Source organism: Balaenoptera acutorostrata, chromosome 11, assembly GCF_949987535.1.
Source record: "Balaenoptera acutorostrata chromosome 11, mBalAcu1.1, whole genome shotgun sequence".
In the NCBI taxonomy this organism is placed as follows: Eukaryota; Metazoa; Chordata; class Mammalia; order Artiodactyla; family Balaenopteridae; genus Balaenoptera; species Balaenoptera acutorostrata.
The window spans coordinates 63,988,096-64,012,623 of record NC_080074.1 but is presented as its reverse complement, the minus strand read 5'-3'; the positions used below and the strand labels follow the sequence as shown (position 1 = coordinate 64,012,623).

The 24,528-nt window shown below is 50.7% G+C and overlaps 1 protein-coding gene and 1 non-coding gene across 2 annotated transcripts in view; one reads left to right on the top strand and one right to left on the bottom strand.

The window, feature by feature from the left end:
* Window positions 1-24,528, bottom strand: part of GALNT6 (polypeptide N-acetylgalactosaminyltransferase 6) — a 34,346-nt gene that overhangs the window by 3,240 nt on the left and 6,578 nt on the right. Inside the window, exons 2-10 of the mRNA XM_007179374.2 lie at window positions 24,057-24,298; window positions 19,006-19,598; window positions 16,922-17,094; window positions 8,518-8,667; window positions 7,247-7,481; window positions 3,889-4,006; window positions 2,306-2,506; window positions 1,643-1,774; window positions 937-1,038 (exon numbers count right to left, since the gene is read on the bottom strand). Coding sequence (XP_007179436.2) covers window positions 937-1,038; window positions 1,643-1,774; window positions 2,306-2,506; window positions 3,889-4,006; window positions 7,247-7,481; window positions 8,518-8,667; window positions 16,922-17,094; window positions 19,006-19,496 — 1,602 coding nt within the window. The 5' untranslated portion in view covers window positions 19,497-19,598; window positions 24,057-24,298. The remainder of the gene's footprint in view (window positions 1-936; window positions 1,039-1,642; window positions 1,775-2,305; window positions 2,507-3,888; window positions 4,007-7,246; window positions 7,482-8,517; window positions 8,668-16,921; window positions 17,095-19,005; window positions 19,599-24,056; window positions 24,299-24,528) is intronic.
* LOC114237638 (U6 spliceosomal RNA) lies at window positions 20,194-20,300 on the top strand. Its single transcript, XR_003623178.1, has one exon. It is a non-coding gene; the product is annotated as a U6 spliceosomal RNA (small nuclear RNA).

Sequence of the window (24,528 nt, the reverse complement as noted above, 5' to 3'; positions counted from 1 at the left end):
CTAAGATCCTGCATGCTGTAAGCCATGACCAAAAAAAAAAAAAAGGGTAAAAAAAAAATTAGCCTCATTTAAGGCATTACTGGTGAAATCATGTGCTAGTTCTTTTTTTGCTAATAGATTACTATTGAAAAAATGTTCATCAGTGTACCACCTAAAGTCACTGTGCAGGCCAAGTGGTACAGGAAATTGCTCCAGAATGACTTTGTCTTCATTCGCACATCCTGTTGGCATCCTGTTCGGTGGCCCATGCCACTCCTTTCCTTGTTTCAGCTCTGTTTCAAGTGCCTCTTACTTACCAAATGCTGGGCATTCAGGGTAGATTGAGGGGCTGGGTCCAGGGAGGTTATTAGTTATTCCTCAGGAAAGAGCTGGGCATTGTAGGGCATGGGGGAAATTCCCAGGATGCCAGGTAGCTGTGAGATGTCAGTAGGTGGTTGTTTTGGGGTCACTGATGGGTGCTGGGATCATAGTGGTAGCTTCTGGGCAGGGAAGGCATTGAACATAGAAGTTGAGTGTAGCTGAGGCAAAGTGCTCAAAAATTTTCCACAGTCACCCTAAAACATCACTCAGCAACTGGTATCCTCCAGGAAGCCTCCTCTGATGAACAATCCTCCCCTCCCGGGGTGGGGGTGAGGGAAAAAAAAAAAAACCCAAACCACAAAACAATCCTCCCCCCCAGCCCCTCTCTAGCAGCCAGCACTGCTGCCCACTCCTCTCTGGATGCCCGTGACCTACACTTAAGACCTTGTCTGTCGGTATCATGCATTTCCCCTCAGACTGGGAGCTGTCTTAGGGCAGGGCTGGTATCTCGCCCTCTCTCTGGATCTCCCCTACCCTAGTCCTCAGGAAAGGACGATTCTGAGTGGAGGAAGGGGGGCTGTGAAGAGAGAAGATGCCCCAGAGACAGGCTTGCCTCGGGCTGGGCTCTCTCTGTACCTGGTTGCCGCCAAGGCCATGGCAGGTGTACATGATGAGGGGCTTTCCTCCATTGTTATTCTCTCCCACATCCAGGCAATGATCCGTGCCGAGGTTCTTAAGCTGCAGAATGTTGAGCAGAGAGGGGAACCAGGGGAGCACAGTTAGGAATTTTTTGGTTTGTGGTGTGGGATCCATCTGGAATAAAATTTGCACGGCTGGATTTCTCCTCTGTGACTTTCCTCCTCTGCTCATTAAGGCAGATGCCTGAAGTGAATAGTAAAGTGAGGTGCAGAGCCCAGGGGCTGGGCAAGGTCAGGGTGGGCAACCTGCCAGGTCCCTGGGAGAAGCCCTCAGCGTATGGGAATGTCCTTAAGAGCAGTGGTTCTCAAAGTGTGATCCCCAGACCATCACCTGAAGGCTTGTTAGAAATGCAAATTTTCAGGCCCCAACCCAGTCCTACTGAATTAACAGCCTGTGTCTTAACAGACCTTCCTGGTGATTCTGATGCATGTGAGTATTTGAGAACCACTGCTTAGGGGTTGTTTCCTCCTTATAAGGTTTTTAAGCTCTAGAAGCCCAGGGTGGCCTCTCAGGCCTCCTCCTGGATAAGGGAGCGTGGAGAGTAAAAATCAGTTGTTTGTCACCCAGCTGCGGGGTAAGTGGTCCTGAACTTCTCCCGGGGGTTCTGTGATGATGGGTAGGCACGTTGGGTCTCAAGACTCACAGCTCCATAGAAGGTGGGCTTCAGGTCAGGAACAAACATCTCTGGGTAAATGTTGTGCAGGAACCAGGAAAAGTTGCGACAGTTTAGTCGTTCCCTCAGCTGCAGTCGTTCCGAGATGTCACCAAAGGATTTCTGTCAACCAAGCCAGCCCCCTAAGGGTCAGTTCCACCAGCCTTGACCTTCTTGTCTGGGTGGAAGTAGCCCAGAGTTCCTGGGACTACTTTCTCCCAGAGTGGGTTTCCTGTTCATCCCTGCTCAGGACCAGTTGGGCCCCACATCTAATCCCAGCCCCCCTGCCTTGGCTTTGGGACCCGCACCCATAGCACCACCCCCATCTCCTGTGAAAGCCCAGTTTTCTCCCAGTCTTAAATTCCCAGTTTCTCAGAGTAAAGCCATTCTTCCCGTAAGAGGTTCTTCCTCCAAATCTTTTCTCCCTCCCCTCCTAAAAGATACTGGGGCTCTCCAGGCAGGGACTACAAAGCCTCCTCTCCTCATTCTCTAGCCTCCAAAACAGAGCCTGGGCTCTAGCTCCCAAGGTCTGAGGGGTAAAGGCACCAGGTGGTGGAGATGGGTGGGTCTCTGTCATCAGTAAGCTCTTGACCAGGGGCTGGGATTCTGCCCTTCTATTCATCTAAACACCTCCTGAGCACCCTCCCCTCTCACCTCTCGGGCCATCTTTGCTGCCTGCAGATTCCTCCTGTAGAAAATCTCCTTGTAGCTATCCATCCAGACCTCAGCCAGGCGCACTTGGTTGCGAGCAATGACACTGATGCCCTTGGGGAAGGTGTGAGGGCTCTTGGTACGGAACACGTGGCCGACCACAGAGCAGGGGATGATCTCCAGCTGGCCCCCGCACTGCCACACCTGCCGTAAGAGGATATGGGATGGGGTTTTCAGGGGCTGGGTGGGAAAACCTCCCCCCAAGCAGCTCTGTTCCATTCCCAGGGTGCCAGACCCCAGGTCCACAGACTCAGGGAAATGCTGCGCTCTCTCCCTGGAAAAAAAAGACACTGACCAGGCTTCTTCCCAGGCCATAACTACACAATCTCTGGCTCTCTGATGTTGGTTCACTCTGATTAAAGCAAACAGAAATTTGCAGGGTCCTGAGGGTTACCAGGGCCCACTTTGGAGAAAAGACAGTTGGCGAATTTTATGTCCATCTACCTACTGTGAGCTCTGGCCACCTGGTTTTTTGACCTGGAAATGTGATTTTATCAGCTCACACAGGTGTTACTGGAAACTCAAGCTCCTCCAAATCGAGATCAACTTGTGACCTAATCAAAGCATCAATTCATTAATTAATAGCCACCATCAGGTGGCTTGTGGTGATCACCTGGACCTTTAGCACACTAGCTTCCTTGCAGAGAGACTGAACAAAGGTCAGAGGCTCACGGACGAGCCTAGGGTCAGAACCATGGGAGTTCTGGTGACTGAGCTGGTGACCCTCCTCTGTCAGAGGGCTGGTTTACGACATCCCTTCCACCTGTGTCTTCTCCTTTTTTTAGGTTTCAGATTGGGAGGTATGTTGTCATTCATTTTAGTACAGCAGCAACAGAAATACATAATCATAGCCATAGGAACAGCAGGTATCAGTGATGTGCTTGTATGTGCCAAGCACTCTGAGAGGTGACTTCATAAACAAGCTCATTTACTTGTTAATTACTCTCCACTGGATGGGGATCTGTGTAGATTTCATGAAGAGGCAAGCCTTTCTTCTAACCTAATCCTGATTTTCCTTATTCCTGGAATCCCTCAGAGTTCTGGGGCCCACCAGAATTTGGCCATCATCTTCTCCTATGGTTATGAAGAGCTTGCTGAACACAGGGGAGGGAAACTCCTAAGGCTACCAAGGCATGAGGTCTCTGACCTGGAAAGCGGAGCCTGATTTTTTCAGAAAAAGGATAGTGACTGCTTACTGACCTGTTCCACCTTCACCCTAACCCTTTTCCAACAGACATCATGAAAGATGTCACCAGTCCCCAGATGTCTGGTCCCTATTACCTCTATTATCCCTTCCCTCTGAGGAGTTCTGCCCAGTAATTTGTTCTCAGTTGTCCAATCTGATGCCCAAGGCCCTACTGCCATGGACAGGGAGCGGGCAGAGGGAAGGTGGAGCCATGATGGGAAACAGCCACCCTTCCAAGTTCAGCTGAAGAATTGATATCCCTGCCACTGCCTAAGAGACAGGTTCTCAGGCCGTCCCCTGGGACGTTGTGGTTCCCCCGCGAAGCCCTCTTCACTCTCACCCGGAAGGACATTTCCACGTTCTCCCCTCCCCAGATCTCCATCTGATTATCATAGGTACCGATGTGCTCAAAGTAGGACTTGGAGATGGAGAAGAGGCCACCAGCAAACGTCGGGGATCTGGAGAGACAGAGGGAGAAGCATGTGCATCTTCTGGGGGGAAGAGGGGCCAGAACCTGGCGTAGAAAGCTGTGAACTCACCGATGACGCCTCCTAAACTCCCTCCCTCCTCCTTTCCTCTCACCTGGGATATGCAGCCCCTCTTCCACTAACTTATGCACTTAGCAAATGCTTATTGAGCTTTTATTATGTTCTCTTCACCTTCTAAGATCAGGTTGAGGAGAGATGTAATTACCATTACTCTCTTCTAAAAGGCATTCATTCATTCATTCATTCAACCAAGGATGTGTTACACACGGGCTACCAGGACCTGTGCTACGTGTTAGTCGTACCGAGTAAAGAGAGACAGATCTTGTCCTCTGAGAGCTCAGTGTAGTAGCTGAGGGAAAAGCCACAATCGTTTGCGTTTTGGCAGCAAAGTTCCTAAAGCATAGTAGATACTCGGTTATCAGAAGCTATGTGAAATTGTTTTTGGACATAGGTGCTCCCAGAAACAGAGTAGGAAGCGAGGTGAAATTAAGCTCAACTTGGACTACAGGGAGCATTTGGAGGCTACAACAAGATTCTGGCTTTCAGACAAAGGCAGGGAGGCACAGACCCATGTCTAGATAAATTGACAAAAACATCTAGAACTTAGATACCACGCTGCTCATGAGAGGGGCTGGGCTAAGGGTTGAAGGCGGGGGTGGGAGACAGGGCAGGAGTGCACCCAGATCATTAGCTGTTGGCCTTTGTGCCGCGCCAGGCTGGCTTGGACGGGGCTTTGCTGCCCTCAGCGGGTGGCGCCACGTGGCACAACCAAGCAGAAACCTTCTCTGTCAGCCCAGAACCGGTCAAGGTGCTTCACACACAGCAGGGGCTCAATCAGTGTTCACCGGACTGCCTGGTCAAGGCGACTACCCAGGACCCTGGTGTTACCCTATGGCTGTTCTCGTCGCCCTCAAGTTGGGTCCTGCAGCCACTTTCTGGAAGGAATTTCGGTTGGGAAACCCTCAAGCTCAGGCAAGCTTTCTGTCACTGGTTGTGGCCTCTACCAGGGGTTCAAAGCCAGCCCAAGTAAGGCCAGGAAAGCCTCAGAGAGTCCTGGGATTCTAGATGAGCATTTTGGAACTAACCTGCTGTTTCTTTTTTTAAAATAATTTTATTTATTTATTTGTTTTGGGCTGCATTGGGTCTTCGTTGCTGTGTGCGGGCTCTCTCTAGTTGCGACGAGCGGGGGCTACTCTTCCTTGCAGTGCGCGGGCTTCGCGTTGCAGTGGCTTCTCTTGTTCTGGAGCATGGGCTCTAGGTGCATGGGCTTCAGTAGTTGTGGCACATGGGCTCAGCAGTTGTGGCTCGAGGGCTCTAGAGCACAGGCTCAGTAGTCGTGGCGCACAGGCTTAGTTGCTCCGCGGCATGTGGGATCTTCCCGGATCAGGGATAGAACCCGTGTCCCCTGCATTGGCAGGTGGATTCTTAACCACTGCACCACTGGGGAAGTCCCTAACCTGCTACTTCTTCAGGGTTTCCCCGACCTGGGTCTGTCTCTTGGCTTTGAGAGGTCCCTCTGACCAAGAAGCCACTGACAAATTATCTCTGAGGATAAACTCTACACGGGGAACTTCGCTGCAGACCCACAACCAACAGGCAACCTCTGGGAACACTCTGCATTTCCTGGCCTGCTTCCTAGGGTCCCCTGGGTCCTCACCTCTCCTCTTGGCCTCCCGTTGACTTTGGGAGTGGAGGAAGGGAGGGTGCTGCCTGCAGGCCTCCTGGTGGGTACTATGCAAAGTGCCTCAGGCAAGCCCTGCACGCCACCAGGGCATTTGGACCAGGGAGCAAATTAATTCCTCAAACGCTGGAGCTTTGTCTTCCAGTTGTATGGTCCTCGGACAACGGAGCGGGGGACGTCAGTGATGGGTGGGGACCAGGTGCCCTTTCCCTGACGGTGCCACTGTGTGCCTGGCCCCCAGCTTGGGGGAAGGGGGCTTTGTTGCCGTACATCTCAAACAAAAGACATCTATGAATCAAGCAGAGGGTCTACAGGGAATTCTAATTTCTTTTCTCTCTCCTGCCTTCTCCTTTCCCCTCTGCCCCCTTCTGCTGCTTCTTCTTCTCCTTCTAAAGGCCACAGAGCAGCTGGCTGTTCAGGATCCATGGGATTCCTTCCTGTGGCCCACCCGAGCCCTCTCTACTGAGGCTCTGGGCAGCATTTCTTAGGATTTGGGCACGTGCATGGGGAGAAAGCCTTCCCTTTTACCTCTGCTCACCGTATCCCCAAACTCTGCTTCCCTCCATCCCTGGTATATATATTTGGTTGACCCTTCAGTTTCCTGGCCAGTATAGGAAAGCAATGGCACAGATAATCCAGAAGTAAAGGGTATTCTAATATAAGTCACTCCCCAACTCGGTTTAGCTGAGACGTCTGTGGTCTCTAACAACAGCAACAGGCAATCTGGAGAGGGAAGGGCAGGGTGGGTGTGTGAGGGGAAGGCAAACCCAGCTGGGCATCAAACAATGGATAAACTTTCCAGCATCTGCCCTCTAGCTCAGGGGTTGGCAGACTGTGGCCTGTGGGCCAAAGCTGGCCTGGCTTTCTAAGGTTCTGGCAAAGAATGGTTTTTACATTTTGAAAGGATTATTTTTTGTAGCTGGCAAAACCTAAAATATCTGCTATCTAGCCCTTTTCCTGAAAAAGTTCAGGGCAACTGCAACACACTGTAAACTGCAGGACATTTGTCTATGTTCCTTTAATATGTTCTCAGTCTTTTCAAAGACGGTGACCTGGGTGCACACACCACCCCCTCTCATTATAATGGCTATTTTACAATGGCCTCTCCCCTCCATCTCTCTGAAAGCAGCAGTCACACCCTTCTACATGTAGGGAGGAATAAATGAGATCAGGTGTGGAAAGCCCTTAGCCCAGGGCCTGGCACACAGAAGGTGGTGAGTGAGAGTCAGCTGCTATGGTGAGAGGTAGGACAGAGCCATGTTGGCGGCACGGGCTTGAGGCCAGATTGGCGGGATGGGCACCCTTGTTCCACCACTTTCTAGTGTATAGTCTGAGGCCAACTGTTCATCACCAGGAGCCTCAGTGTTCTCACCTGCAAACCAGGCTAATCACAGTACCTACCTCATAGGGGATGACGATTAAATATGTCAAGTGCTTCACAGAGCACCTCATAAATGCTGACCTGAGATGGCCCAGGTCCCTGGGACCATGGAGACCAGGATGTGGGCCCACCAGGCTACAGTACTTACTTGATGGGGTAGGTCTCATCCTTGCGCCTCTGCTTCTCATGTAAAGGTATGGTCTCCCAGCCGAAGGTCAAGCTCCAGTCAAAGTTGCCACGACTCTGGACTCGGCCCCTCTGGACGGGCTTGGAGAACTCAAAAGTGTTCAGGTCAATAGTGACAATGTTTGGGCTCACCACCACCGTCTCGTCCTCGGCGATGCGAGCCAGGAGGGGCTCCAGCCAGCCATGGAAGCACTCACCTGCAGGTCGGCACCAGGAGACATCAGTCAGGGTCCTGCCCACAGCTGAGCCCGTGCCCCCCGCCAGTGGGGAGCCCCAGGAGGACAAGCGCCCACTCCCTAGCTGTAGACAGGGAAACACGTGCAAGCTCCACGGCCACAGAGAGTGGACAGAGATCTCCCAGGACCCTCCTACACCTGCCCTCTCCCCCCAAAAAAGGTGGAGGTGGCTTTGGAGGGGAGAATGGAGGTCTCAGGGGAGTAACATGGTGGACCCAAAGGCACAGGGAAGGCCCTGAAGGGGTGTCTTCAGGGTCTGTAGCCTATCCACTCAGTCGGCCCTCCCCACCCAAGTGTGGGTTTCACAGGCGGGTGTCCCCTCTCCCAGGGATCTCTGCACCTCATGCTTCAGCTCCAGTTGTAGAATAACCATCCCTTTGGGATTTTCGATGAACTGCACGTATGACTTGATTTAGCCTTCATTTGGTTGGTGAGTGAGGTTGGCCTCCTCACCCCACTTGACAGAAGAGAAAACTGAGGCCTGGTTAGTGGCGGGGCCAGGACGCAAATCTAGGGCTTCTGACTCCAAGGCTATAGCTTCTCAGAATATGTATCACTGCTTTTAGGGAACATTTCTTTCCCTGACAATGGTGGGGAAGTGTTTTGTTTTGGGGCAAGAAGCAGGCTTTCCTGGCCCCATGTGGCCCTGCAGGAAAGTGCCACGCCAACCAGTGCCCAGTGGCGACAGGAGGCCTCTCCGGGGGGCTGAGCTCAGAATAAGGTTCAGATGGTGGGGGGGAGGGAGGAACGGCTGGGGCTCCAGAACACACTCCCAGCAACTGTGGCGTCACCAGTTGTTTTAGGGCTGCGTGTGCCTCCGGATAACCATCCTTGGCACTGGGGTGAGAAAGGGGTGGAAGAAGCTAGGGGCGTCCCAAGCCTGCTTCGATCCTGGGACAGCAGAGCTGGAAGGTGCTCTGCTGATGCCATGGTCCCAGCTCTTCATTCTGCCAGGGAGGGAAGGGGGACAGAGCCAGGCCGGCCCTCTTCTACTCACAGTGGGCATCCAGGAAGGTGAGCACCTCCGCCTGGGCCACGCTGGCTCCCAGCAGCCGGGCGGTGATCAGCCCCTTCCGCTCCTCCTGCCGCACCACCTTCACCACCTGCAGCCGCTTCACGTACTGCTCCAGCGGCTCCTTCAGGTACTCTGGAAGGGACAGGGTCATTGTTGCCAGCTCACCACTTTGTTGCAAACCTAATCCCCCGTGTGCACCAAGTCTGGGCGCTCTCAGGCCTCCAGCAAGCCTGCATTTTAACCCTCTTGCCCTCACTGCGCTGAGCAACTCCATAGAAGCCCAAGGAGGAGGGCGGGGGGCGGTGGAAGGAGAAGGTCCCATGTGTGGTCCTATTGCCCGTGGCCGCCTTGCCAGGACATTCCACCGGCTCTGTTGGGCCCATCCTGTGTCTGCTTACCGGGGCGCCTTCTCTGATGTCTGACACAGAACCTCAGAGTTGTATTTCTTTGGTCTCAAATCAAGTATCAACTTCTGACAAAGGCTTTCCGATGCCCCTCTTGGTCTCCGCACCCTCTCAGCCCCCCATCTTTTCAGAGCTGGGACTCGGGCCTCCCCTCCTTTCCACACCTGGGGGTTGTGGCAGTCATTTCTCCCTGTCTGAGTCCCTGTCTCCCAGGCTCTTCAGAGTAAGTCTGACAGGTAGAGTGGACACAAGTGTTGATTTCTGGCTTCTAGGGCAGCAGCAAGAAGTCTTACTCTAATCCTCTTTTTTTAAAAATAAATTTATTTAGTTAGTTAGTTAGTTATTTTTGGCTGCATTGGGTCTTTGTTGCTGCGCACGGGCTTTCTCTAGTTGCGGCAAGCAGGGGCTGCTCTTCATTGTGGTGCGTGGGCTTCTCATTGCGGTGGGTTCTCTTGTTGCGGAGCATGGGCTCTAGGTGCGCGGGCTTCAGTAGTTGTGGCACGTGGGCTCAGTAGTTGTGGCACGTGGGCATCAGTAGTTGTGGCGCAAGGGCTTAGTTGCTCCATGGCATGTGGGATCTTCCCGGACCAGGGCTCGAACCCGTGTACCCTGCATAGGCAGGCGGATTCTTAACCACTGCGCCACCAGGGAAGTCCCTACTCTAATCCTCTTTATTACCTCCTCTGCACATGGAATTCTTTAGGAAGATGAAAAGATGCTGAATGGCTTTTTAATTAAATTTAAAAACCATGCACCCAGCACCTCCATGAGCCAGGCACGGTGGTGAGCCCGGCCACCCAGGGAATGGGTGATGGCAGGGTAGGTGATGAGTGACCTGCCAGAGGTGGTGCAGGGCTAGGGGAGTCTCCAGGAGGGGCAACCATCCTGAATTGGAGGGGGTGGGGAAAGCGCTTTGAAGGGAGGGGTATGTGCTGAGATCTCCAGCCCCTTCTGAGAGGGGGCTCACTTCATGACTCTGTTATTTAGTCGGAAATCCTCAGAGCATTAAATATAGCCCTATTCTGAAGCAATCCACCTTGGAACATAGTCCAAATCTCAGTGATGTTTCAGTAACTGCTGTTTTGGTTTATCTGTGCCACTGTTCTGTTCCCCGCTGTGCAGAATGGAGTTGCCTATGGTTTCAGAAGTGGCGGCGCGGGGCAGGTGTGACGGCTGACTGTGTCCTTTCTCTTGAGGGCTGTGGGATCGGCCCAGAGCTTAGGTCTCGCTCTCAACGCAGTGTCACACAAACTGGGGTCCGAAGTCAGTTTTGTGAGGGCGCGATTGATCTCTCGCGCTACTCGTTTTGTTTTTCTTTTTGGCCACACCGTGTAGAATGCGGGATCTTAGTTCCCCCACCAGGGATCGAACCCGGGCCCCCTGCAGTGGAAACTCGGACTCTTAAGCACTGGACCGCCAGGGAAGTCACTCTCTCTCTACTTTGACACACTCACAAACACACACACACACACACACACACACACACACAGTGCCCAAATACTTGAGCACTACTATGTGCCACTCATGGAACTAGGTGCTTCCATGTTGACTTTCTTATTTAATCTTCTCTGTGAAGATTAAGGCGCTATGAAATAGGGAGTATTGTCCCCAATGTTTATAAGTCAAAATTAGCCTCATTTGGCAGCTTCAGCCCAGCACTCACTTAGCAAACACCTGTGAACACGCTGCCAGGTGCCAGCCGCTATCCTGGGCAGGGAGGGCCGGGGTCTGGGTCCTGCCTTCACGGAGCTCCTAGGCCCATCCTCCAAGTACAGCCCCGAGTGCTGGCTCTAACAGGGAGGTGGGAGGATCCCTGTGCGGGAGGTCTTACCTTTTCGGCGCGGCTGACGGCGGACGTTTCCCCTGAGAACATAACTGTGCTTACAGGAAGTTCATGGTGGTGGAGATAACACAGGGACAAAACATCATAGGAAGTGGGTTTTGTGGTAAGAGCTCACCAAGCATTGAGCTGTGAACGTTAGGGCAGCCTGAGCTCTACAGAGCCCTTCTCCCACGCCTTCCCTCCAATCTCGGGTGTCTAGGCGGGACCTGGGAATTCTGAGCGTGAGCCTCAGGCCCTCTGATGGGGGTGAGATAGCTCTCCTAAGTCATGCCCCTCCCTGGACCCACTGGACATAAACCCAAGAGCTGAGTACAGCAGAGCCGAGTGTGGAAAGACAGACGGGCCCAACCATTCTCCCTTATGTCCCCCAGACGAGAGCCTCCTCATTTAGGTTCAACACCACACCACCCCAGCCCGGCTTCATTCCTCACGACTGGAGTCTATGAGACTCCTGTGACCTCCCACACACATGCCTTACTCAGTCCCATGTTTGAAATACCATCTATATGCAGATGCTCCTGGGCCTTTTTTCCTGGCCTTGCCATCTTCACTTGGATGTCTAACAAAACCACAAACCTAACACGCCTGAAACGGAGCCCCAGATTTCTTCCCTACCTGCCCTCCCAGCCTCCCCCCATGTAAATACATGGTACCAGCATCCCTCCAGCTGCTCTAAACTAGGAATCGTGCTGGATTCTCCCCTTCCACAAACAGTCCTTCAGCATATATGGCCAGTTCTCTCTCTCCATCCCCACCGTCACTGCAGCAATCATGTCTTAACTGGTCTCCCGGCCTCTACTCTACACTCCTCTTCCCAATCTACTTGTGACACAGCAGCCACGGTGAGTTCTCTCTTAAAACCATAAATCACATCATGTCACTACGGTGGTTTAAAACTGCACTTAAAAAACGAACCCAGGGGACTTCCCTGGTGGCGCAGTGGTTAAGAATCCGCCTACCAATGCAGGAGACACGGGTTTGAGCCCTGGTCCGGGAAGATCCCACATGTCGCGGAGCAACTAAGCCTGTGTGCCACAACTACTGAGCCTGCGCGCTAGAGCCCACGAGCCACAACTACTGAGCCCATGTGCCACAACTACTGAAGCCCGCATGCCTAGAGCCTGTGCTCCACAACAAGAGAAGCCACTGCAATGAGAAGCCAGCGAACCACAACAAAGAGTAGCCCCAGCTCAACGCAACTAGAGAAAGCCCGTGCACAGCAACGAAGACCCAATGCAGCCAATAAATAAATAAATAAATAAATTTATAAAAAAAAAAACCAAAACGAACCCAAACAGTATGATGGTTCCTCAAAAAATTAAACAAAGAACTACCATATGATCCAGTAATTCCACTTCTGGGTATACAGCCAAAATAATTGAAAGCAGGGACTCAAAAAAATATTTGTACAGCCATGTTGATAGCAGCGTTATTCACAATAGTCAAAAATGTGGAAACGATCCAAATGTCCATGGGTGGATGAATGAATAAACAAATGTGATCTACACAAACAATGGCATACTCAGCCTTAAAAAGGAAGCAAATTCTGACATGTGACAACATGGATGAACCTTGAAGACATTATGCTAAGCGAAATAAGCCAGACACAAAAGGTCACATACTGTAGTGATACCACCTACACAAGGTACCTCCAGTAGTCAAATTCATAGACAGAAAGTGGAATGGGGGTTGCCAGGGGTTGGGGGGCTAAGGAATGGGGAGTTATTGTTTAATGGGCATAGAGTTTCAATTTGGGAAGATGAAAGAGTTCCGGTGATGGTTTCACAACAATGAGAATGTATTTAATGCCACTGAATGGTACACTTAAAACCGGTTAAGATGGTAAATTTTATGTATATTTTACCACACACATTCAAAAATCCAAACACTATTGCTTAAAAAGGTCTTGTGATTCAGTTCTGCTCACCTTTGTAAACTCACTTTGTACCAGTGCTGTTTCTGCTTCCTTGCTCACTTCTCTGCAGCCATCCTGGCCTTATTTCTGCCCCATTAACACACTAAGCCTCAGGGCCTTTGCGCTGGCTGTTCCCTTTGTGGGGAGCACTCAGAGTAGCCTTTCTTGGCTACTCTGACTAAAAAAGCTGCCTAATTACTGAGTAGCCCATCACCTGCATTCTTATTTTTCTTCTAATTTAATTTCTTCATAGCACTTATTATCTGCAATTATTTATTTTCTGTCTTTCCCATTAAAAAAGTAAGCTCTAAAAAGACAGACACCTTGTTCAACTGTTCACTGTTATACCCCTGGAGCCTGCCCAGGGTCTGGTGCTCAGTAGGTAAGTGATAAACACTTATTAAGCACATCAGTGAACTGCCTTTATTTATGCTTCTCTTGTGGACTCTCCCCCTCTTCTTTGGCTGCTGAAAAATCTAGAAAAGAAAAACAAAACAGAAAGCCTTTCCTGTAGGGAGGACTTCCTCTCTTAACTTTCCCTCTCTCGTTTTATGCTGTTTTCATTTCATGCCCATCTATACTCTATCCAGCCTCAAATCGAACTGCAATGGGGAAATTTTTCTTGATCAATCCTTTTGCAAGGAGAAGAGGAGAAAGGAACGAGTGTTAACACCCTTTGGGCGTATTCTACAATCCTCCTGCCCAGATGGAACATTTAGACACTGGGCTATATTTTCGAACCCAAATCAAGACTCATTATCGGCCTCTTTCCATCTCCAAGCATGAGGATTAAACTGGCAGGTGAAACTGACATGTGGGAATAGCAGAATTTCTTTATGGGGAAGAAAATATTGAATGGAAACTTTCCTAGAAAATCCAGGACATAGAGTTACTACAGAGACATCTTCCTATATTATAAAACAAGGACAGAGGTAAGAGATAGCAGTAATGAAGCAACTTTACCTGTTAGAATAGACACTGGAAGTTGTAATTCAACTAGAATTGGGGGCTTTGAATAACTCCTGACTTGCATTACTGGTGTCTCTTGGGAGTTGAGGGGGCCACAAGAGGAACTGCCACTCACTTCAGTTCTGACCAGCCAGGGGAGATGGCAGTGGGGGAAATCGTGGGCTAATCCAAAGTGCTCCCAATGTCTCCTCCCCTGCGTTTCTCACAGTGTGTTTCCTGACTTTAGGGTTGCCCCTCCTCTCCTTTGGGCTAATCCAAAGTGCGCAGGAGGGAGGCGTAGGTTCTCCTACTCAGCCTCCCTGCCAAGGGCAGGGCAGGGCTTTGGACAAGGGGTTGCCCTGTTTGGGGCATGGTAGACTGACAGGCTTGGGGGGGCCAGTTTTTAGGAGCTTGTGGAATGTGCCAGACCACGAGTGGACCTCGGCTGCTGACCTGGCCACGCAGGAGGGAAGTCTGTGTCTGGGGACGGACTGTGAAGTGGGAAAGAAAAAGTTCCCCAGCCTGGCACAGGGCCTCTTTCTGATACAAGCCCCCCAGTATCAAACGCCCGTACACTTGTGGTCAAACCGTGCTGCCGGGCACCTGGATAGGACGACAGAGAGCAAAGACATCGAATTTCAGCAGACACAGCCATTGTTTGTGTGTGTGTATAATGAGAGCCGGGTGATCTGATCAAACGGTCAAAGGTGTGGGAAATTTTATCCCACCATGGACTGCAGAGATTTCTGACCATGGATCTGAGGGTATTTTTCTTTTTTTGCTGAACTGAACATGGCTGAAAGTATCTCTAGAGTCCCAAAGCCCTCAAGGTAGGGTGGTTTATCCCGGGGTCCACAAATTCCCTGGAATTACATGCACAAATGTGGGTGTGTGCACACTTGTGGCAGTTGTGCACTGTTCTAGAGAGAGGGGCATAGCTTTTAACAGAGTGTCTAAGGAGGCCAGGACGCAGGAAACTAAGAATGGCTGGTTTCGGTTTTTCAGGCAGGTGATTCCGAGATGCTGGAGTTGGCTGTATGAGAGAGTCCAGGGCAACAAGGGAGAGGCCACCAGAAGGAACGGGAACAGGTCTGGTGGCCTGAGAGGGACTGGCTCTTTGCCAAGCCCACCCTACTAGGCACAGGCCACTCTGCCCTTTCAAAGCTGTCCGTGGCAGCCTGGCACTATGTCACTGGCTGGCCTGGTCAGAGGAACTGCCCAACTGTGCCTTAGGGATGTACACAATTCTGAGTGACAAGTTGAAACTGTTTAGAACTTCCACCACATAGGATTCAAGGGAAGAAGCTTCTGAGGGATGGGCCGCTCAGGGTTGTGGGGAGAAAGGTAATGAGAGAGCCCAGTTTGAGAGGAAGGGCAGCTGATACATTGGTTCCCACTCCTTACAACCAATCTACTGCTACTGAGATTCCCTGGAGGCCATTCTCAAGCCCCAACCCTCTCGCCAAACTCTGCCCCCCCCTTTCCAGAAGCTAATCTCTCTGCTCCTTAGCCACCAGACCCTTTCACTGCATCGCTGATACTTGTCTGCTTTTGCTTTGTAAGTGCTGCTAGGTGTCTGTCCTTCCCGGGGAAATGGGAGCTCCCTGAAGAAATGGACTCAACAGTGCCCATACTCAGCTCCTCCTCCCACTGCCCTCCCCGGACCTAGTCCTCTTACCCAGAGGGCAGGAGGGGGCTGGGGGAGAGGAGGGGGCATCAGCAGCTCCACTGGAGGGGCCGCACAGTTCCTGCCCTCAATACGGGAGCGTGGGCACAGGAAGCCAACCCGGGAGAGCCCCAGCCCCCATGTGCCACCTGGGAGGAGGGCTCAGCTCCTGGAGGACCCCAGTCTACCGAGGCATGGGTCCCGCAGTCCCTTTCCTAGTTCTGGGCCCGGCATCCCATGCTCAAGTGATTTATGAACATCCCCCCTGGACTCGGGGTTCTCTTCCTCTCTTCCTGACCATTACCCACCCCAAAGCTGCCATCCTTCTGAGATGAGGTCACTCTCCAGCTTAAGCACCTTCAATGATACCTCGTTTTATTTTCCCCCCCAAATAAATACTTTCAGCATGGCATGGATTTCATTCAACATCATTTCCCACAGCACAGACACACTGATGTCTCTAGGGCTCTGCTGATGCTGTTCTCTCTTCCGGGACTGCCCTTCAACACCTCTTCTCTCCCTAAACACTCGGGCTTTCAGGCGCCGCTCTAATCCGGCCTCCATGGGGGACCGCCCCAACCATGCCACACAGAAATAACACCTCCCATACAAAGAATAAAATGAAACTAATGCACACGGAGCTCTTACTCGAGACTAAGTGCTCTGCAGCGCATGAATGATCTCATTTACCACCTATCTCTGAGCCCTCGGCCACCACTGTCTTCATTTTTAGAAAAGGGGACTGAGGCTCAGAGAGGCTAAGTGTCTTGCCCAAGGTCACAGAGCTAGGAAGAGTCAGAGCTGGGACTTGAGTTCCTGGGTGTCAGACTCTCAAGTCCATGCCCTTTCACGTCCGTTGGGGTGTGTTGCAGGCCACACCATTGTGGTTGGTGTTGTTAGCAGTCATCTGACTACGAGGGCTGTCAGCCTACTCAGGGCGAGATCTGTCTCATTTGTCATTTGTCTTTTCTTTTGGCCACGTGGCATGTGGGATCTTAGTTCCCTGACCAGGGATCGAACCTGCGCCCCCTGCATTGGAGGCGTGGAGTCTTAACCACTGGACCGCCAGGGAAGTCCCTCATTTGTCATTTGTCATACTATCCCCTATGCCTAAGTCAGTGCCAGGCACAAAGTACTCCGTAGATGTTTCTGGAATTGCTTTGAATGGTGGAAGTTTGGCGAGCAACCTCACTTGTCTATTACCAACTATAGCAAAGGGCTTCTGAGGTGCAATCTTCAAGAGCAAAGGAATGGTCCGGCAGGTAGGAAACAGAGGGAAGGTTGTCCCCACCCTCTGCCCTGCCCTGACCTCTCCCGGCATTTCTAACTTGGGGTTGGGCTTGGCAGCTCTAAGCGAGTCCTTGAAGCCAGAACTGCTAAGCTTTGGGAGCTTTGGGGGTAAAAATGTGAATGAAGCTTGGGCTCTAGAAATGTGGTCTACCTGCCCCCTGGCCCCCACCGGCCTTCTTCCTGCTCCTAGCCTCTATGATGAACTGTGATGCCAGACAACAGGCCGTGAGGCAGTGCCTGTTCCCTCAGGAGCACCTGCCCTCTTTCACAGAATACCGGGGAGACCCCAGGCCTCTCCTTGGGGGGCCCCCTAGCCTCACCTTCCGTGCTGGCATCATCCACCAGAATGATCTCCTTCAGCAGGATGGCTGGGGTGGTGTGCAGGACACTGTACACCGTCCGCAGCAGCGTGGACCAGGCCTCGTTGTGGAACACAATGATGACGCTGGTGGCAGGCAGTGGGGGGCAGCGCCGGAACTTCTGGTCGACACATCTGCAAGGATGAACGTGTAGATACAGCTCTCCAGGTCCCTGGGAGTTCCGGGGGTAGGGAGGGCTCAGTCCACAGATTCCTATAACCATCCTTCGCTCCTTGGATCCCCCAGCCTCCATTCCCCATTGGAGCTGGGAATAGCTGCTCCCTGTTTCCAGCTTCCCCGCTATTTGCCACCTACTCTGAGCCTCTGCACAGGTCCTAACCAACCCACTCCAAGACCTGTCTCCCCCAGAGCTGGCTCGGTGCCCCAGCGGTGATGCCAAGGGCATCCCCCTCACTTCTCTCATCTGCTCTAGGAGTTCCCAGGGCTGACTCTCTCTTCCTCAGTGATATGTGTGCTGCATAAAGTGTAATCCAATCCAGAGGTCCCAGAGGGGAAGTAATAAAAGGCAACTCTGACATCTGAGAAAAGTGAATACAATCTCCACACTCAATGAGAGGAAAAGGCTTTTCTCTTTACAATGTACAGTTTCTCTCTGATCCATTTCCTCATGAATTCCCTGGAATCTGATACTATTATCACAAACAATTTCCTGTGACCTTTTCTCTATCCTCATCCACTCCAGCCACTCTGTGGCACTGGCCACACTGCCACCCTCTCTGACACGCCATCTCGGCTGGGGGCAGGAATGTGTGAATGCTGGATCTCAAGGAGTCATGTGGCCTAATGCCCCTTTTTTTTTTTTAATCATTATAGTTTTTTTAAAAAAATATTTATTTTATTCATTTATTTTGTTGCAACAGGTCTTAGTTGCGGCTTGTGGGCTCCTTAGTTGTGGCACATGGGCTCCTTGGTGCAGCAGGCAGGCTCCTTAGTTGTGGCATGTGAACTCTTAATTGCGGCATGCATGCGGGATATAGTTCCCTGACCAGGGATCAAACCCAGGCCCTCTGCATTGGGAGCGTGGAGTCTTAACCACTGCGCCACCAGGGAAGTCCCCTGATGCCCTTTCTTAACCCCCTCTGCTGATCAGAGAGATTTCTCAGGGGCCTTCCAGAGGAGACTCCCAGAGTTCCTCCACTGGCTGCCCTCACGCCCACCGCCCTTCCCTGCTAGGAGCCCTGATAGCTTGGGGTGGTCCCATGTTCTAGGCCTCCAATACTTGGTCCTAGTCTGAGGAACCCCAGGTTCAAAGTCCTAAAAAATCATGAACTTGAGGACGGGAACTGCCATGTGAGAAAAGGTCAAAAAGGGTATTACTCTTGAGTTGGGAATGACAAAGTCTACAGGAGAAAGACACAAAATCTTTGACATGAGGACAGTATGAACACAGACTGAAGTGGCTACGGCTCAAAGATCTAAGAACTGGTTCATTGCCCGGGATTGAAAGTACAAACAGCTTCAAATAAAGATTGGAATGAATTCTTGGCCCTGTGAGTCTTCACTGAAAGAAACCAGGAGGTGTGGGGATAATCTTGACCACCAGGGCTGCTGTTGGGAAATGCCCTTTGCCAAGAGCTCAGCAGCGGAGTCCTGCGGTCTCTGGGGCAGGCCTCAGCATGGGACAAGGCCACCGAATATGTGGCCTGCAGTCAGGCCTTCCCAGTCACCCCTAGGCCAGGTCTGGTCCCGGCCCGGACAGAGTTCCTTTTTCTGTACCCTGTCACCTTCACAATCGTGTTTCACTCTCACAGGTCTCCCTGAGCCTCTGGCCTGACCATAATATGAACCCCACACAAAATCTTTGACGTGAGGATACAAAATCTTTTTGTATCAAAAGATACAAAATCTTTTGTGCCCTGGGATAAGGGCAATTGATTAGGAAAAGTGAGGCCTTAGAGGAAATCCTTGCCCATACTCTAAAATCCCTGTCAGCCCTTTACCTGGCACTCAGCCCGTGCCCATGGCCATACCAGCCATGCCTTTGGCAGAGCCCTGGCCTCACCCCAGGACACAGCGCCACTTACTCAGGGGGTCGAGTGTCCGGCCCCAGGGCCCTCTGCAGGGAGATGCGGTCACTGGCAAAGGCATTGAAGCAGTGCTTCTTATAGCCCTCTTTCTTTTCCTGGGTCTCCTGGGGCGTCCACTGTTTCTTCTGAAATGCTTTCCCATCTGCCCCCGGGCCATTGGGGTCCTGTGGTGGCCGTTCCCAGAAGGGCTTCAGCTCAGCTGGGGCATAGAACTCGGGGAGGCAGGTCCGGTTTGTGGAGGCCAGTGTCTGCTGGGGTTCCGGAGCCCTGATCTGGAACCTGGGCATTGAATCCCTAAGGTTGTGCACGGCCCCCAGCATGAGGTCCAGGACATGATCCTTCTGGCTCACCAAGGACTTCAGCCATGGTTTCTCTGTGGCCTGCTCCCTGCCGCTGACATCCCTCTGCAGGATGAAGAGGAAGAGCACGAAGGCGCTGCCCGCCATGGCCAGGCGCACGGCCATGTGGCGTCTGCGGAGTAGCCTCATCCTCGGGAACCAATGGGAACCCCGGCTGGGTCAGCTCCAAGCACTGGCCCGGCCCTGGAAATAGCCTGATGGGTCGTGGTGGCCACACCCTGGGGCCTCGGCCTGAGAAGCGGGGGATGAGAGAGAGAAATGAGCCAAGGCAGTGGTGGGGAGGGAGTTGGGGGATTCGGGGTTCGCGTCCAGGCTCTGCTGCTGAATGGTGACATCACCTTAGCCCAGTCACGTCACTTTCCTGCACCTAAATTTCCTCCGTCCAGAAAATGAGGAAAATGGACTCTGTTTCTTTTCTGCCCTAAGATTCTGACATTCATGGATCTAGAATAATTGGAACACTGAAACTCTACATGAAGAGATTTAATCAACTTAACCACTTTGAGAAACAATTTGGCATTCTCTAGAAAAATTTAAAACGTACATACCCTATGACCCCACAATTCCTCTCCTGGTTTTATATCCCAGATAAACTCTGGCGCACATATGCCAGGAGGCATGCACAAGAACGTTTCTAGCAGCACTGACGAAAAAGGCAAAAATCAGAAACAATCCAAATGTCTGTCAGCGTTATAATGAGTAAATAGCGTGAAATATCCACAGCACAGAGGACTGCACAGCAGTGACAAAGAATGAACCACTTCTACAAGCCACAACTTGGATGCAATGTGAGTGAAAAAAATCACGTTGCAGAAAGATACATCCAGTGCTCGCTTCTGCAGCACATATACTAAAATTGGAATGATACAGAGAAGGTTAGCATGGCCCCTGTGCAAGGATGACACGCAAATTTGTGAAACGTTCCATATTTTTTGCAGCACTATTTACAACAGCCAGGACATGGAAGCAACCTAAGTGTCCATCGACAGATGAAAGGATAAAGAAGATGTGGCACACTTATACAATGGAATATTACTCGGCCATAAAAAGAAATGAAATTGAGTTATTTGTAGTGAGGTGGATGGACCTAGAGTCTGTCATACAGAGTGAAGCAAGTCAGAAAGAGAAAAACAAGTACCGCATGCTAACACATATATATGGAATCTAAACAAACAAATAAAAAAGGTTCTGAAGAACCTAGGGGCAAGACAGGAATAAAGACGCAGACGTAGAGAATGGACTTGAGGACACGGGGAGGGGGAAGGGTAAGCTGGGATGAAGTGAGAGAGTGGCACTGACATATATACATTACCAAATGTAAAATAGATAGCTAGTGGGAAGCAGCCGCATAGCACAGGGAGATCAGCTCGGTGCTTTGTGACCACCTAGAGGGGTGGGATAGGGAGGATGGGAGGGGGACGGAAGAGGGAGGGGATATGGGGATATATGTATATGTACAGCTGATTCACTTTGTCACGCAGCAGAAACTAACACACCATTGTAAAGCAGTTATACTCCAATAAAGATGTTGGAAAAAAAAAGATACATCCAGTATGATTCCATTTATAAAAAATTTAAAAACACATAAAACTAAGCAACACATGTTTTATGAATACAAAAATGAATATGTGTGGGACTTCCCTGGTGGTCCAGTGGTTAGGACTCCGCGATTTCACTGCCGTGGGCCTGGGTTCAATTCCTAGTCGGGGAACCAAGATTCCTGCAAGCCGAGAGGAGTGGCCAAAAACAAACAAACAAACAAAAGAATATGTGGTAGAGCTACATATAAAGAAAACTAAAGAAACAGTGAAACCAAAGTTTCTGAAGAGGGAGGAAAGATATGGGAATAAAGGCATACAGGGGACTTCAAAGTGAAGTGATTTTTTTTTAAAGTGGATGGTGGCGGGACTTCCCTGGTGATCCGGTGGGTAAGACTCCTCGCTCCCAATGTAGGGGGCCCAGGTTCGATCGCTGGTCAGGGAACTAGATCCTGCATACATGCTGCAGCTAAGAAGTCTGCATCCGTAACTAAAGATCCCTCATGCCGCAACTAAACAAGTTCCTGCATGCTGCGACTAAAAAAGATCCCGAGTGCCGCAACTAAGACCCTGAGCAGCCTAAATAAATATTAAAAAAAATAGTGGATGGTGGTTGCTGGTGGCACTGCTCTTCTTTGTACCCTACACATATTTTATAAATATTCTTCTGTATCTGCTCATATTTAATAAAAACAATCTTTTTTAAAATCTAAGATTCTAATGATAGCACCTTCTGGCAGGAACATGTTCCCAGCATCTACCCCCACGTACGTGGTCCCAGACCTCAGAGGAATAGTGATTGTAAAACTTTCTGTACACAGCTCTGCAAGTATAAGGCTCAGGGGTTAAGGACTAGACATTGGTGGCAACAAACCTGGGCACAAATTCTGGATCTGCCGCTTCTAATAATAACAGCACCTACTTCCTAGGGTTGTTTGTTGTAAGCACTAAGTTCAATGAAACAATTCATGGAAAAAGCTTAGCAGTCTCTGCATCCAGTAAGTGCTCTAAAAGTGTTAGTTTTTATCAGTAGCAGCTGTGTGACCCTTGGGTATATGATTTAATCTAAGCCTCAACTTCCTCATCTATAAAGTGGGGGTAACTAATACCTAACCCACAGGGTGGTGGGAAGGATTAAATCGGAAATAATGTATGTAAAATACTCGGCAGAGTGTCTGGCACAGACTCAGCCTTCAATTAGTTCTATTATTATCATTAATAAATCCCTTCTCAGTTTCCCAGGAATTATCCTTAAACACCTGGTCCTTGGCCAGAGCCACACTCCTTACTCTGTCGTACTTATAAGTAACCCCAGCTGAGCTGCGCTGTTATTTAAACACACAAGCTGCTGCCTATGGAGAAGCCTGGTGTTCTGAGTTACTTGGATCCACTTGGGGCACACGTGGCTGTCATGATATCAAGGCGGAACAGGGGTCACTTTGGGCGGGGGGGAGACAGGTCGTTTTCCTTTAAAACATGAGATGCAGCAGCAGAAGCAGCAGCAAAAATCAAATCAAATCAAATCTCTTTGAGTGTCTATTTTATATTAGGTGTTGTCTGGGAGACAGAAGAGATTTGTTCATTGTGCCAGTATTGACTGAGTTCCTGCTTCATGCCAGGTTCTCTGTCAGATGGAGGAGATACAGAGATGAGCAAGCCCAGTCTTCCGTACAGTCAATTGGGGGAGTCAAATTTTAAATAGAGATCGCCCAGTGAGAAGACAGAATGAGAGAGGCACCCTCGGGGGTTGAAGGAGACAGGATGAAGTCAAGTCAGCCAGTGGGGGAGGGTGGTGTTTGTGAAGTCCCTTGGGGGAGAAGCTTGGGCTGAACACTAACTAACCCACAAGTAGGAGTTGGCCAGTGAGGTGAGCACATTTCAGGCAGAGGGAACAGCACATAGAAAGCCCTAGAGGCAGGAGACAGCATGGCCCATCAGAGAATTCCAAGTAGTTTGGTTTGGTGGGAGTATGAAGCCTGATGGGAGCAGCAAATGATGGGTCTGGAGAGGTGGCTGAAACCAAGTCATCATGGCAAGGAGTTTGCCCTTGACCTGAGGTATGGGGAGCAGTAAAGGATTAGTGGGAGCCCAGCATTACAGGAAGAGTCGTATGACAGCTGGTGGAACGTGTCCAGGAGATGGACCTGACTGGCAGCTGGATGCCCAGTTAAGAGGAGCTTGGGGGTCTGACCCCAGATAGTAGCAGTACGGATGAGGAGGGAAGATATCGTGTTAGGAAAACTCCCTTGGGTGATGGGGTGGGACAATTCATCCCAGCTGGGACACAGACACAGAGAGGTGTGAGCCCATCCCTCTCCCCATGGGATTTTAAAATCTAGTTAGGGAACAAGAACCGGTAGCACCCGGTTCAGGTAGCACCCGTCCAGGGAGGGGACAGGAGTAGGAAAAAGATGTTTCACTGAATACCCTTTTGCACTTTGAACCCTGACTACATTACCTATTCAAAAATCAATAAAATTAGAACTGAAGAATAGCACAGACAAGTTGACAACGGTAGAGTTCCCTGTGGGCTTGAAGAAGGCTTCAAGGGGGAAATGGAGATTCAGTGTAGAGGCGGTGTCCTGCCCCAGGGGTTGCTGGGCCGGCACAAAGGGTTCTGCCCGACACTGACACCTCATCAGTCCTGCAACTGCCTCAGCTAAGCGAAGACTGAGGGCCGCAGAATGGGGAAGTGTTCGCCATGACAGTGTCAAACCATCCTGCGGCTGCATCTTCCCTGATACTTTGTCTACCTTCCACTCCAGCAAGAAAGAGGGAGCACAGTTACAAACAAAGGCGTGGTACAGGCATATCTCGGAGATATTGTGGGTTCAGTTTCAGACCACTGCGAGAAAGTGAGTCACACAATTTTTTGATTTCCCAGTGCATATAAAAGTTATGTTTATACCATACTGTAGTCTATTAAGTGTGCAATAGCATTACGTCAAAGAAAAAGGAAAAAATCTTAATTAAAAAATAACGCTGTTGGGAAAATGGCAGGGACAGACTTGCTCAACACAGGGTTGCCACAAACCTTCAACGTGCAAAAAAACCCCGCAGTATCTGTGAAGCAAAATAAAGCAAAGCACAATAAAACGAGGTATGCCTGGAAAGCTGAGTTACCAGCTGTTGCCAAGTGCTTAAGACTCACCTCTTCCAGGAAGGCCTCCCTGACTGACTCACACAGAATCACCCAGGTCACTCCAACTCCCTCATCCTGGCATTGCCTTGTAGTCCCTTGCAGTGTGGTTTCCCTTTGTTCCTTTTTTTCCCTCCTGGAGAGAGACTTGGGGTTAAATTGAGCGCTTCCCAGGCATCTGCTCTCTCGATCCAACCTGGCTGTCTAAGGCTTTCTCTCTGGTGTCTGCAGTTCCTCAAGGTACTAACCACATCCTGAAATGAAACAAGACACCTGTGATTAGCCTTGGCAGTAAGGGACGCGGTCTCTGGTTTGTTTGCTCAGCATGTGAGAGATGGGAAAGAGTCCCTTAGAATGGACACATAATCCGATGGAAGCCAGAAGACTTTGGGTTTAAGGATTCCTGCTCTCTGCGTAAGAGATGATTCCCAGAAGTGTGGCTGGCAAGGTCCGGGAGGTCACCAGCCTTGGGGAAGAAATAGCC